The sequence below is a fragment of the Dama dama genome, chromosome 5 (assembly GCF_033118175.1).
Source record: "Dama dama isolate Ldn47 chromosome 5, ASM3311817v1, whole genome shotgun sequence".
NCBI classification, from domain to species: Eukaryota; Metazoa; Chordata; class Mammalia; order Artiodactyla; family Cervidae; genus Dama; species Dama dama.
The window spans coordinates 105,210,183-105,224,376 of NC_083685.1; the positions used below are offsets into that span (position 1 = coordinate 105,210,183).

The 14,194-nt window shown below is 38.3% G+C and overlaps 1 protein-coding gene across 10 annotated transcripts in view; it reads left to right on the top strand.

Annotated features, from left to right (window-relative positions):
• Positions 1–14,194, top strand: part of MBTD1 (mbt domain containing 1) — a 67,805-nt gene that overhangs the window by 16,330 nt on the left and 37,281 nt on the right. For all 10 annotated transcript variants that reach the window (XM_061143700.1, XM_061143696.1, XM_061143697.1 and 7 more), the window contains one exon: positions 10,761–10,962. In XM_061143700.1, the coding sequence (XP_060999683.1) occupies positions 10,809–10,962 (154 nt within the window). In that variant the 5' untranslated portion in view covers positions 10,761–10,808. The remainder of the gene's footprint in view (positions 1–10,760; positions 10,963–14,194) is intronic.

Here is a 14,194-nt window from a genome sequence, read left to right on the forward strand (position 1 = left end):
TCACTCTCAAATGGTTCAGAAAAATATTTATACATTTCAACAGAAGAATTAAACAAATGGAGCAATTTTTTATCGATTAGTGAATCTGGGTAGAATACACAGGATTTCATTGTACTATTTTTCCAACTTTTCTGAAAATTCGGAGTTATTTCCAAGTAAAAAGTTAAAACAGCAGAAGAGACTGCACTGACATACTGTTTTCAGCCAGCATATGAATCAGCATATTGGCAAAAAAAAACACTCTTTACTTCACTATTGCCGGAGTAAATTCAAAATGGTGAAATCTCCATGCAGGAGAATTTGACAGTAGCTAACAAAATTACTACATTCACCATTCTAACCAGCAGTCACACTTCTGGGAATACATCCTGAAGGTTTACTGCAAATAATTCATATACATGTATATATTCATGGCAGCAACATTAGTCATATGTCATATGACAAAAATTTGTCATATTTTTCATTGTAAAACACTGAAACCTATTAAATGTCCAAGTGAGATTAGTTTGATAAACACACACACAATTAAGAACCGTTCAGCTTAAAAAGAAATGAGGAAAATGTCTATGCTTTGAAGCAAAGTGTTTTCCAAGGTAATTTTCTAAATAAAAGCAAAGGACAGAGGAATTTAGTATGTGGCTTTTTGTGTAAGAAAGAAGAGAAAATAAGGAAGCATAAATATACCAGTTTAACTTTTTAAAACATAGACACAATAAGAGATGAACCAGAAAGCAATAAAGTTGGTTACCCACCTTAGAAGAGTCAGTGATAGGGTAAGGCAAGGAAATGATAGTTCTGCAATTTACACCTCCTTGTATAGCTCTTGTGATTTTTTTGATAGTCCCTGAAACTGAAACTATTTCACTAAGGATGTCAAGGGAGATGCAAACCAAAAACCGACTTGCAAGTTAGTAACGTAACCACAACTGAAGGAGAGAGAAATAACAAATCCAAGTAATTCTTGAACTTGATATTCTATTCCTTGGTTTGGAGAGAAGAGATTACAAAGAAATTCTGAATATAAAAGTTCATTTTTATATCAGTATAGATGTTACACTTCTGAAACTATTTAAATATAGAAAAGGATGAAGCATATAAATGTTAATTTTGTTGGAGGCCAGGGTTTTCAGTAGAAGAAGAGAGAGAGAAATACGAATGTGGGAAGGTAAGGAAAAGCCCTGTAGGGATGGGAGAGGTAAGTGTGAACTCATATGATTTTCTGAAATACACTGTATATATATAAGACAAATGTCATATTTTTGTGTGCATATTTATTCCAACTTACTTGCACTGAAGGGCTCCAGAATCAAAGAGATACCCTAGTAGCAATGAGCACATGGACCACCTAGGTCTTTATTTCTAACATTCCCAATAAAAGAAACCAAGGCTCTTTGGAAAAATGGTTGATTCCAGATTTGAGACAGAAAGTGAGTATAAGATAAGCCTGGACTGTCTTGTGATGCCAGAAAGTAAAGAAATGCTAAAACATGATAGGGCCAGGTCAGAGTTACACAGGAGTCTGCCTGCATGGGCTCCAGCTGGCTGAATCTGTCATGGTTTGAACCCCCAAATAACAAAGGACAATAGGGAAACCACTGAAACACAGGAATCCAGAAGTTAAAAGCCATAAGAAAGAGGGCTCTCCTTTACAGAAGAATACCAGCTGATGGATATGGGAGGATTTCTGGGATTGGAAAATCATAGTAAAAGATTGGGCAAAAATCATCATTGAATGCTAAATCTGGAGTGAGATTTTGATGAGCAGTTTATTCACATGGTCTTGAAGTGTCCTCTGTAGTAGTTGTTTAATTGCTCAGTCGTGTGTCCAACTCTTTGCAACCCCATGAACTGTAGCCCACCAGGCTTCTCTGTCCATGAGATTTTCCAGGCCAGATTTCTGGAGTGGGTTGCCATTTTCTCCTCCAAGGGATCTTCCCGACCCAGGGATCGAACCCATGCCTCTGTGTCTCCTGCATCAAAGGCAGATTCTTTACTGCTGAGCCACAGGGGAAGCCCCATCTTCCTATAGACTGCTTATTTAAATAAGAAAAATAGTAAAACTTCAGTGAAGGAACAGACGGCAATGAGACCAAGTCTTCAAACTTATCATCACCTGTAAGGGGCAGATAGACACCATGTAATCCAAATTTGCTTCCCTGAGAAAAGTATCATCAGTATCATATTTCAACTGAGAATATACAGTCTGAATCTAATGATAAGAAAACCTCAAATCCAAAAAGAAGGAATTTTTATCTTAGTAAAGTAGAGGAAATCTGTGTGAATTCCAGATAATTTGTGTTGATAGTCCACCCTTATGGAGGGGGTGCTTAATTCCTAACTCCTTAAGCATGGACTTCCAATAGTTCCTTCCAAAGAGTACAATATGGAGGAGGGGAGAGTAGTAATTTTAGAGTAGAGAAAACTGACATATTTCTCTGGCAAGTAATCAAGGTCAGCATCAACAGGGATAAACTATATTGAAGGATATATCCTTCATGTAGCAAAGGACACTTGACATCTGTGATCTTCTTCCGAAAAGTAGAAACCCAGTCTAATCATAAGGACATTACAGGAGGCAGTGATCAAGACCACCCCCAAGAAAAAGAAAGGCAAAATGGTTACCTGAGGAAACCTTACAAATAGCTGAGAAAAGAAGAGAAGCTAAAGGAAAAGGAGAAAAGGAAAGATGTACCCTTTGAATGCAGAGTTCCAAAGAATAGCAAGGAGAGAGAAAGAAGGCTTCCTCAGTGGTCAGTGCAAAGAAATAGAGGAAAATAATAGAATGGGAAAGACTAAAGATCTCTTCTAGAAAATTAGAGATACCAAGAGAACATTTCATGCCAAGAAGGGCACATTAAAGGACAGGAATGGTATGGGCCTAACAGAAGCAGAAGATATTAAGAAAAGGGGGCAAGAATACACAGAAGAACTATACAGAAAAGATCTTCATGTCCCAGATAACCATAATGGTATGATCACCTAGAGCCAGGCATCTTGGAATGCGAAACTGAGTGGGCCTTAGGAAGCATCACTACAAACAAAGCTGGTGGAGGCGATGGAATTCCAGTTGAGCTATTTCAAATCCTAAAAGGTGATGCTGTGAAAGTGCTGCACTCAATATGCCAGCAAGTTGAGAAGGCTCAGCAGTGGCCACAGGACTGGAAAAGGTCAGTTTTCATTCCAATCCCAAAGGATGTTCACACTACCTCACAACTGCGCTAATCTCACGCGCTAGCAAATTAATGCTCAAAATTCTCCAAGCCATGGTTCAACAGCACGTGAACCGTGAACTTCCAGATGTTTAAGCTGGATTTAGAAAAAGCAGAGGAACGAGAGATCAAATTGCCAAAATCTGTTGGATCACGGAAAAAGCAGGAGAGTTCCAGAAAAACATCTACTACTGCTTTATTGAGTATGCCAAAGCCTTTGTGTGGATCGCAACAAACTGGAAAATCCTTAAAGAGGTGGGAATACCAGACCACTTGACCTGCCTCCAGATAAATCATATTGCAGGTCAAGAAGCAGCAGTTAGAACTGGACATGAAACTACAGATTGGTTCCAAATCTGGAAAGGAGTATGTCAAGGCTGTATATTGTCACCCTGTTTATTTAACTTATATGCAGAGTACATCTTGCGAAAAGCACAAGCTGGAATCAAGATTGCCGGGAGAAATAGCAATAACCTCAGATATCCAGATGACACCACCCTTATGGCAGAAAGTGAAGAAGAACTAAAGAGCCTCTTGATGAAAGTGAAAGAGAAGAATGAAAAAGTTCACTTAAAACTCAGTATTCAGAAAACTAAGATCATGGCATCCAGTCCCTTCACTTCATGACAAGTAGATGGGGAAACAATGGAAACAGTGAGAGACTTTATTTTCTTGGACTTCAAAATCACTGCAGATTGTGACTGTAGCCATGAAATTAAAAAGACACTTGATCCTTGGAAGAAAAGCTATGACCAACCTAGACAGCATATTAAAAAAGCAGAGACATTACTTTGCCAACAAAGTCCATCTAGTCAAGGCTATGGTTTTTCCAGTAGTCATGTATGGATGTGAGAGTTGGACTATAAAGAAAGCTGAGCGCCGAAGAATTGATGCTTTTGAATTGCAGTGTTGGAGAAGACTCTTGAGAGTCCCTTGACTGAAAGGAGATACAACCAGCCCATCCTAAAGGAAATCAGTCCTGAATATTCATTGGAAGGACTGATGCTGAAGCTGAAACTCCAGTACTTTGGCCACCTAATAGAAGAACTGACTCATTTGAAAAGACCCTGATGCTGGGAAGGATTGAAGGCAGGAGGAGAAGGGGATGACAGAGGTTGAGATGGTTGGATGGCATCACCAACTCAATGGACATGAGTTTGAGTAAGCTCTGGGAGTTGGTGATGGACAGGGAAGCCTGGTGTGCTGCAGTCCATGGGGTTGCAAAGAGTCGGAAACGACTGAGCAACTGAACTGAATAAATACATTTTGATATGTCCACACAATAATTTGATCTTGCTACTTTGTGATGAAAATAAATGAATCACTGATACTCACAACAGGAACAAATTTCATAATAATATGCTGAGTGAAAACCATACCCCCTCCCCCCAGAAAAAGTTGTATGATTTCATTTATATTTAAAACTTTGAAAAGACTAATGTACAGTGACAGAAAACAGATCAGTAAGCTACTTGGGGAGAAGGCAATGGCAACCCACTCCAGTACTCTTGCCTGGGAAATCCCATGGACAGAGGAGCCTGGTGGGCTACAGTCCATGGGGTTGTGAAGAGTCCGACATGACTGAGCAACTTCACTTTCACTTTTCACTTTCATGCACTTGAGGAGGAAATGGCAGCCCACTGCAGTGTTCTTGCCTGGAAAATCCCAGGGACAGAGGAGCCTGGTGGGCTGCTGTCTATGGGGTTGCACAGTTGGACACGACTGACGTGACTTAGCAGCAGCAGCAGTAGCAAACTACTTGGGGAACAGGTGGGGCCACGGGAGGGAAAGAATCTACAAAGCAGCATGAAGAAACTTACGGTGATTCTGGACAGGTTCTGTATCTTGACTGTGGTGATAGTTTAATGAGTGCTGTATTTGTCAAAACTTGCCAAGACAATGGTGAAAGGGATATCCTTGGATTGACAGCTGTACAGGAGGTCTGGAAAGCAACCATGCTGTATTGGAGGAGGATGGACGAAGGTGGCTCCAGGATAAAAGTGAACCTTGGACAGTTGAAGAATTTAGAAAAAGGCAATAGATACTTTGAATAGTGATTAAATGAAAAAAGAATGAGACAATTGCTAACTCCAGGAAAAGTTATACCAAAGTGAAACACAAAGAGTTTCCTGGTGGCCTAGTGGTTAGGAGTCCAGACTTTCACTGCTGTGGCCCAGGTTCAATCCAGTGACTGGGCTGAGGAGCAGTAAATATAATCACATAAACACTGGTTATATTCCCCTTGTGTTACTTGGATGACATATTCTGTGTTTGCAGGGTGAATGGAAGAGATTAGAGTATATGTCTAGAACAGTAGTCCTTAAGATGCTTTGGAAAGGGCTGCATACTGTATATTCCTCTTAAATTATTGTAATGTTCACAGTGTGTTAAGGGTTCGAAGAGGGCTTTGAAGTAAGGAAAATTTCCTAAATATGTTTGATCATAATCTTTTTTTGAAAAATGTTAACAGCCTATAGTTATTAAAACTAAAATGTTTGACTCTCTGAAATTTTAGGTTTATATTCTCTTAACAAGTTGAGTCAGGATAAGATACTCTCTATTGACTCTAAGAGGTCAGTAAATGTTAGCTGCTAACCAGGCTGACTGTAAAGTGGACGACAAGTTTGTATGAAAACTCTGGGTGTAAAAAATCTCTGCATGGAGTTAGGGTGTATGAATTTATTACAACTAGAATTGTAGCCAGTTTTTACTAAATGTATATTCCAGGCATTGTGGAAAATATTTCATAGTGTCTTTATGTTGCCCTCAGGGAAAAAAAAAATATGTCAAACTTTTACTCTGGCCTTCAAGGGCTCTGGTAATGACTGTAGCATCCTCCTCTAACCCCATCTCCGACTAGGTACCAGCTACCCCGATCTTTCAATTGTATCAAGTACATGCCAGTCCTAAAGCCTTTGTCTTGCCTTCTCCTTTGCCTAGAATATTCCGCACCAGACATTTGGTGCAGTTCAGTTTAGTTGCTCAGTTGTGTCCGACTCTGCCACACCATGGACTGCAGCACGTGAGGCCTCCCTGTCCATCACCAACTCCCAGAGTCCACACAAACTCAGGTCCACTGAGTTGGTGATGCCATCCAACCATCTCATCTTCTGTTGTCCCCTTCCCCACCTGCCCTCAATCTTTCCCAGCCTCAGGGTCTTTTCAAATGAGTCAGCTCTTTGCATCAGGTGGCCAAAGTATTGGAGTTTCAGCTTCAACATCAGTCCTTCGAATGAACACCCAGGACTCATGTCCTTTAGGATGGACTGGTTGGATCTCCTCGCAGTCCAAGGGACTCTCTCGAGTCTTCTCCAACACCACAGTTCAAAATCATCAATTCTTGGGTGCTCAGATTTCTTTATAGTTCAACTCTCACATCTGTACATGGCTACTGGAAAAACCACAGCCTTGACTAGACGGACCTTTGTTGGCAAAGTAATGTCTCTGCTTTTTAATATGCTGTCTAGGTTGGTCATAGCTTTCCTTCCAAGGAGTAAGTGTCTTTTAATTTCATGGCTGTAGTCACCATGTACAATGATTTTGGAGCCCCAAAAAGTAGTCTGCCACTGTTGCCACTGTTTCCCCATCTATTTGCCATGAAGTGATCTTAGTTTTCTGATTGTTGAGCTTTAAGCCAGCTCTCCTCTTTCACTTTCATCAAGAGACTCTTTAGTTCTTCTTCACTTTCTGCCATAAGGGTAGTGTCATCTGGATATCTGAGGTTTTTATTTCTCACTGCAGTCTGGATTCCAGCTTGTGCTTCATCCAGCCCAGCATTTCTCATGAGGTACTCTGCATATAAGTTAAATAAGCAGAGTGACAATATACAGCCTTGATGTACTCCTTTCCCTATCTGGAACCTATCTGGACATGTTGTTCCATGTCCAGTTCTAACTGTTGCTTCTTGACCTGCATACAGATTTCTCAAGAGGCAGGTCAGGTGGTCTGGTATTCCCATCTCCTTCAGAATTTTCCACAGTTTATTGTGATCCACCCAGTCAAAGGCTTTGGCATAGTCAATAAAGCAGAAATGTTTTTCTGGAACTCACTTGCTTTTTTGATGATCCAGTGGATGTTGGCAATTTGATCTCTGGTTCCTCTGCCTTTTCTAAAACCAGCTTGAACATCTGGAAGTTCACGGTTCACGTATTGCTGAAGTCTGGCTTGGAGAATTTTGAACATTTGTTTGCTAGCGTGTGAGATGAGTGTAATTGTGTGGTAGTTTGAGCATTCTCTGGCATGGCCTTTCTTTGGGATTGGAATGAAAACTGACCTTTACCAGTCCCATGGCCACTGCTGAGCTTTCTAAACTTGCTGGCATATTGAGTGCAGCACTTTCACAATATCATCTTTTAGGATTTGAAATAGCTCAACTGGAATTCCATCACCTCTGCTAGCTTTGTTCGTAGTGATGCTTCCTAAGGCCCACTTGACTTCGCATTGCAGGATGTCAGGCTCTAGGTGAGTGATCACACCATCTTGATTATCTGGGTCGTGAAGATCTTTTTTGTATAGTTCTTCTGTATTCTTGCCCCCTCTTCTTAATATCTTCTGCTTCTGTTAGGTCCATACCATTTTTGTTCTTTATTGAGCCCATCTTTGCATGAAATGTCCCCTTGATATCTCTAATTTTCTAGAAGAGATCTCTAGTCTTTCCCATTCTATTATTTTCCTTTATTTCTTGGCACTAATCACTGAGGAAGGCTTTCTTATCTCTTCTTGCTATTCCTTGGAACTCTGCATTCAGATGGGTATATCTTTCCTTATCTCCTTTGCTTTTTACTTTTCTTCTTTTCACAGCTATTTGTAAGGCCTCCTCAGACAGCCGTTTTGCTTTTTTACATTTCTTTTCCTTGGGAATGGTCTCGATCCCTGCCTCCTGAACAATGTCACTAACCTCTGTCCATAGTTCATCAAGCACTCTATCAGATCTAGTCCTTTAAATCTATTTCTCACTTCTACTGTATAATCATAAGGGATTTGATTTAGGTCATACCTGAATGAACTAGTGGTTTTCCCCACTTTCTTCAATTTAAGTCTGAATTTTGCAATAAGGAGTTCATGATCTGAGCCACAGTCCATTCCTGCTCTTGTTTTTGCTGACTGTATAGAGCTTCTCCATCTTTGGCTGCAAAGAATATGATCAATCTGATTTCGTTGTTGACCATCTGGTGATGTCCATGTGTAGAGTCTTCTGCTGTGTTGTTGGAAAAGGGTGTTTGCTATGACCAGTGCGTTCTCTTGGCAAAACTCTATTAGCCTTTGCTCTGCTTCATTCCATACTCCAAGGCCAAATTTCTCTGTTACTCCAGGTGTTTCTTGACTTCCTACTTTTGCATTCCAGTCCCCTATAATGAAAAGGACATCTTTTTGGGGTGTTAGTTCTAAAAGGTCATGTAGGTCTTCATAGAACCGTGCAACTTCAGCTTCTTCAGTGTTACTGGTTGGGGTGTAGACTTAGATTACCGTGATATTGAATGATTTGCCTTGGAAACCAACAGAGATCATTCTGTCGTTTTTCAGATTGCATCCAAGTACTGCATTTTGGACTCCCTTGTTGACAATGATGGCTCCTCCATTTCTTCTAAGGGATTCCTGTCCACAGTAGTAGATGTAATGGTCATCTGAGTTAAATTTTCAAGCAAGATATTCAAGTGGCTGCCTTTTTTGTGCTCAGGATCCTTCCTCAATCTCATTTGACTACCCTTTCCTTGTCCTTTTCACATGCCTTGTATTGTCACATGGCCTTGCTTGAATCTTTCCCAACTGTGGATTCGTCTGCTGTAAACTTTATGAGAACCATTGATCTCTCTTTAGCCTCTCTGAGAAACAAATGCTTGCTGAATGCTGAACGAATAAGAGAAAGAAACTCATCACTTGCCCAGGTTCATAGTTCGTAAATGGCAAAGCTGAATCTCAAACCTGGGTCTGTCATAATTCTGTGTTATTAGCCCCACACTTGATACAAACAAGGATTATCCTATTCCCTACCAGCTTACCAGTATTACCTATATTGTTAGACTTTTCCTTTTGAATTGCCTTCATAGTCTTTTTTTTTTTTTTTGAAATCTGGTGGTAGCAGATTTTGATTCTTTGAAGATACATGTGATTTATAGAAATAACTAAAAACTTTTCAGAACCAAATCTGCTGAATAATCAGGCTAGGGAAAACAATAGTGGGAGATTAGAAGAATAATTCTAAAGTGGCTACAAACAGTCAGCTTTTCTTTTTCAAATTGGGTCTAAAAGAGAGTTCTGAAAGATGAATAGTTGTTTTTTTTTTAATGTGGCAATATTTGTAGAACATTTGTAGAGCCTCCCGAGGGGATGACTTCTTAAGATTGTATTCGAGTGTATAATATTTCCATTTTATGGATTGAAAAACTACTTCTTTTGCTTTCATAGTTACACATAATACAAGTGGAAAATCAGTTCCCCTCCTCAGTGAAACTGTCTAATACTAGCATATCTGAAAATGATAGTTTGTTTAGTAAAACTAAGAGATGCATATCCATGGTTTCATCTTGTCAAGCTTTGGAAATAAATTTCAGCTTTGTTACTGGTCACGTTAAGACTTTAAACTAGCCAGGAAAGAAATTGTGCATAAAGTGTAAGATGATACCAAGAAACTTATAACTGGGCAAAAGAATAAGATAGGTACCAGACTCTAAAGATTTTTGGTTGACAATTTCACTCTGCTGTAACTCAATGTATGTTTATTGATGGTTTTTTTTTTTTTTTTTTTTTTTCATTTCAAATATTCCATTTTTTTTTTTCTCTTTGTTATTTCCTGCTTTGTTAACTTTCTTATCACTGAATTTGAAGTTTGGAATTGATTTCAGGAACAGTTGGGGTGGTGGTATGTATTAGTTTGGGGATTTTTTGGTGGCTTGAGTAAGGGAATATCTTTTGGAGGAACATATGAGTAGCATTTGCTAAATGTGATACATAGTATCTTTGTGCTTGTTTTTTTAAAAGGGCATAGTGTTTAGATGGAGATAATTGGGTTATGTCTAACCATTTATGTTAAAGAAAAAATGAAATAGTGTTACATGTGGAAATGCTATCTTCTATAGTTTTTGAAATAGCTGATATCTAAAAATTGTCTCCCCCAAATTTAAAAGTTCCAATCTCTGCAGAACTAGTGATTTTTAAAAGCATCTATTTCCTGGATGCTCTAAATTAAAATAAAAAATTTTAATTTTAGAGATAAAAGGCAAATTAAGAAACCATCTATTTGTTACAAGTATTTTACTAAAGTTTAAAAAAATCATCTGATCAGATTTTTGTAGAGAAGTAATTTATCTAGTTTATGGCAGAACTTAAGTTACATCTTCTGACTCCCATTCAGTGTTTGTTCCATCATTGTTATTCCTTTTAGCTAACATGGTAGTTAATAGGTTTATGCCTCATGGAAATGAAGGGCTCCATTTTGGCAAAGACATTTAGATTTTCATTTTGCAAACCTCATTTATCACAATTTGAACTAAGGTCTTTTGGGTGGTGTACATGAGTGCTATATCATAGTTATTGATTTCTTCTGCTTTGAAGACTGAACATTCTTCACGATCTGAAAGGAACAGAAGAGACTCATTCGGGATGTTTGACGGTTATGATAGCTGCAGTGAGGACACAAGTAGCAGCTCCAGCTCTGAGGAGAGTGAAGAGGAAGTTGCTCCTTTACCTTCTAATCTCCCCATTATCAAAAACAATGGCCAAGTGTACACATACCCAGATGGTAAATCTGGCATGGGTGAGTATACAGCGTATACTTCAGCTCAGGTGAACTGCCTTCACCTTTATCATACCTTTATATTTGAGGGTATGTTTTGATTCCATTTCTCCTATCATTTCCCTTAAAATTTTTAAAGAACAGTAAAGAAACAGAATCTGAAACTTACAGTTCTAGATAAGATCACTGGATTTGTGTTAGATCTCTTTATTAACAAGTAGAATAAAATGAAAACAAAAGGCTGTTGAGAAACTTGATGAGACTTAAATTCTGTAATTAAATAATAAATCCCTATGTAATTCGAAGTGTGTAAGATAATAGACTTCCAGAATTGAGAGAAACTTTCAAGGTAAGTCTCCCTTCTCTGTAACAATTCCTTGTAAGTTTTCTGTTTTAACACTTCAGTGATAATGTATCTCTCATTACCAGAATATTCTTTATATTGAACCAAGATTATCCTTACTCTGACTTTTGTCCTTTTTCCCTTCACACAAAAGCATTTATTTTTAGTGTTTCTCTTGGGCATACTGAGTAAACCTAGTTGCTTCAAGCATTTCTCATAGCATCACAGTGTTTTAATTCATCAGTATCCTGCTCACTTTCTTCTGGAGATATTTCAGATTGTGTGGTAGTAGGGTGGCAACTTGTCCTGATTTGCCTGATACCCTCCTGGTTTTAGAATTATCCTGGAAAAGACCTCAGGCAAATAGTTGGTCACTTTGTGTGATTAGATCAGAGGTGGTTCAACTTTTATCTCTTTTCTTCAGGACACTGTGTTTCCATTTAAGCATATTCCTAATTTGGTCATCTAATGTTGAATGCAGTGTCTTCTGATTGTCATTTGCAGATTTGATGATTATGCCTTATAGATTATATTCTAATATTTTGATTAAAAGTTAAGCATCGAAGGGCCTGGTACACAATCATTCACACCATATCAAAGAACTTAACTTCATTTATCAGGACCCAGTAGGTGTGGTCATCCAACCAGTTAATAGCTACCTAGATCTTTTCTACTTTAGCTTGAATTTCTCAGTCCTTAATTGACAGAGCTACATGAGAGATTTTATCAAATGTGTTAACTCCTATTAATATACATCTTGCCATGGTTTAGTTATAACATACTAATGTGGTAATCTGTCACAAGAGGGAGCTTTATATGTGCCGGATTCTGTTTTAAAGATACAGATAGGAATAATATAGAATAAAGTCCCTGGTGGAGCTTACATCCTAGTCATGGGAGTTCTAGTTTGACATGTTCCATTCTTGGCAAAGACATACTATCCCCTTGGGATTGCATTTTTTTTAACCTACGTGATCCACAAACCTTTTAATCTGTTCTAGAATTTTTACAACAGAAAATCCTTCGGGCTTTTTTCCCCATTAGACCCCCTTTATCTCTCATCCTCTGGTACCTTACATTTTTCCATGATTTCTTATAATTTATAAGTACTGGTTAAACTGTAAGTCCCTCCAGTTGTAACTGTTTAGGTGGAGATTTAAATCCATTGAAGTAGTTGTTTGCTATGTTATCTTTTTCCCCCCAACTTTATTGAGGAATCATTGAGAAATACAGTTGTATATGTTTAAATGTATAAATGTGATTTGATATCCATGTACCTAGTGGAATGATTACCAAGATCAAGATAATTAACACATCCATCACCTCACAAAGTTAACTTTTTATTTATTCAACTGTGCTGTGTCTTAGTTGTGGCACGCGGACTCTTAATTCCCTGACCAGGGATCAAACCCAGGCTCCCTGCATCGCGAATGTGGAGTCTTAACCACTGGACCACCAGGGAAGTCCCCAAAAGTTAATTCTGTGTGTGTGTGTCATGTGAGCACAGGATCTACTCAGCAAGTTTCAAGTATATAATACAGTAGTAGTATTAACTACAGTCACCATGCTATATATTAGATCATCACAACTTTTTCTTTTTGTAACTGAAAATTTGTACCCTTTGGCCTTCATCTCGCCATTTCTCCCTCTTCTCAACCCTTGGCAACCACCATTCTATGAAATAGGCTTTTTTTTTTTTTTTAATTCCATGTAAGTAGTACTATACACTATTTGTCTTTCTCATTTTGGCTTATTTCACTTAGCATAATCCCCTCCAGTTTTGTCCTTGTCAGAAATGACAATATTTCCTTCTTTATATGGCTGAATACTACTCGATTATAATGGATAGTATCTACTTTACATATACGTATGCATTTACATATACATTTATGTATAACTTGTTTTTTTATCCTCTCATTCATCAGAAGGCATCTAATACGTTTCTCTAACTTGGTTATTGTTAACAATGCTACAGTGAATGTGGGAGGTCAGATACCTTTCTGATACACTGGGCTGCAGTCGACTAATTTCTGATAAGGGCACCAAGAACATGTGACAGGGAAAGGACAGTTTTTAGTGAATGGTGTTGGGAAGTTAGATATCCACATGTAGAAGAAAAGCTGGACCTATCTTATACCACATAGAAAAATTAACTTGAAATGGTGTAACAATAAACACCTGAAACAATAAAACCCCTAGAAGAAAACATAGGGAAAAAGCTCCTTGACTTTCATCTTGACATTGATTTATTGGGTAAGACACTAGAAGCATAGCTAATAAAAGCTAAAATACACAGATTACAACAAATTAAAAAGGTTCTGCTCAGCAAAGGAAATAATATATTGAAAAGACAGCCTACAGGATGGGAGAAAATATTTGTAAACTATCTGATAAGGCGTTAATATCCAAAATACACGAAGAACTTGTACAACTCAATAGTGCAGAAAAAGCAAATAATGTAATTTAAAAATGGGCAAAGCACCTGAAAGATATTTTTTTCCAAAGAAGACCTACAGATGGCCAATAAATACATGAAAAGGTGCTCAGCGTCACTAATCATCAGGGAAATGAAGATGAAAACCACATTGAGATATCACCTCATACCTGTTAGGATGGCTCGTGTCAAAAAGACAAGAGATACCAAATGTTGAGGAGGATGTGGAGAAAGGAAAACTCATATACTCTTGGTGGTAATGTAAACTGGTACAGCCACTATTGAAAACAGTATGGTGATTCCTCACAAATTTGAGAATAGGACTACTGTATAATTCAGCAGTCCCACAACTTGTATATCTTTTGAGATTCACTTTTTGTTACCCTTATGTTTGAATCTTCACAATATTTTAAAGACCTGTGCTGGTGCTTTGTATTACTCTTCACTTGGACTGCAGCTACTTTTCATCTTTTGTT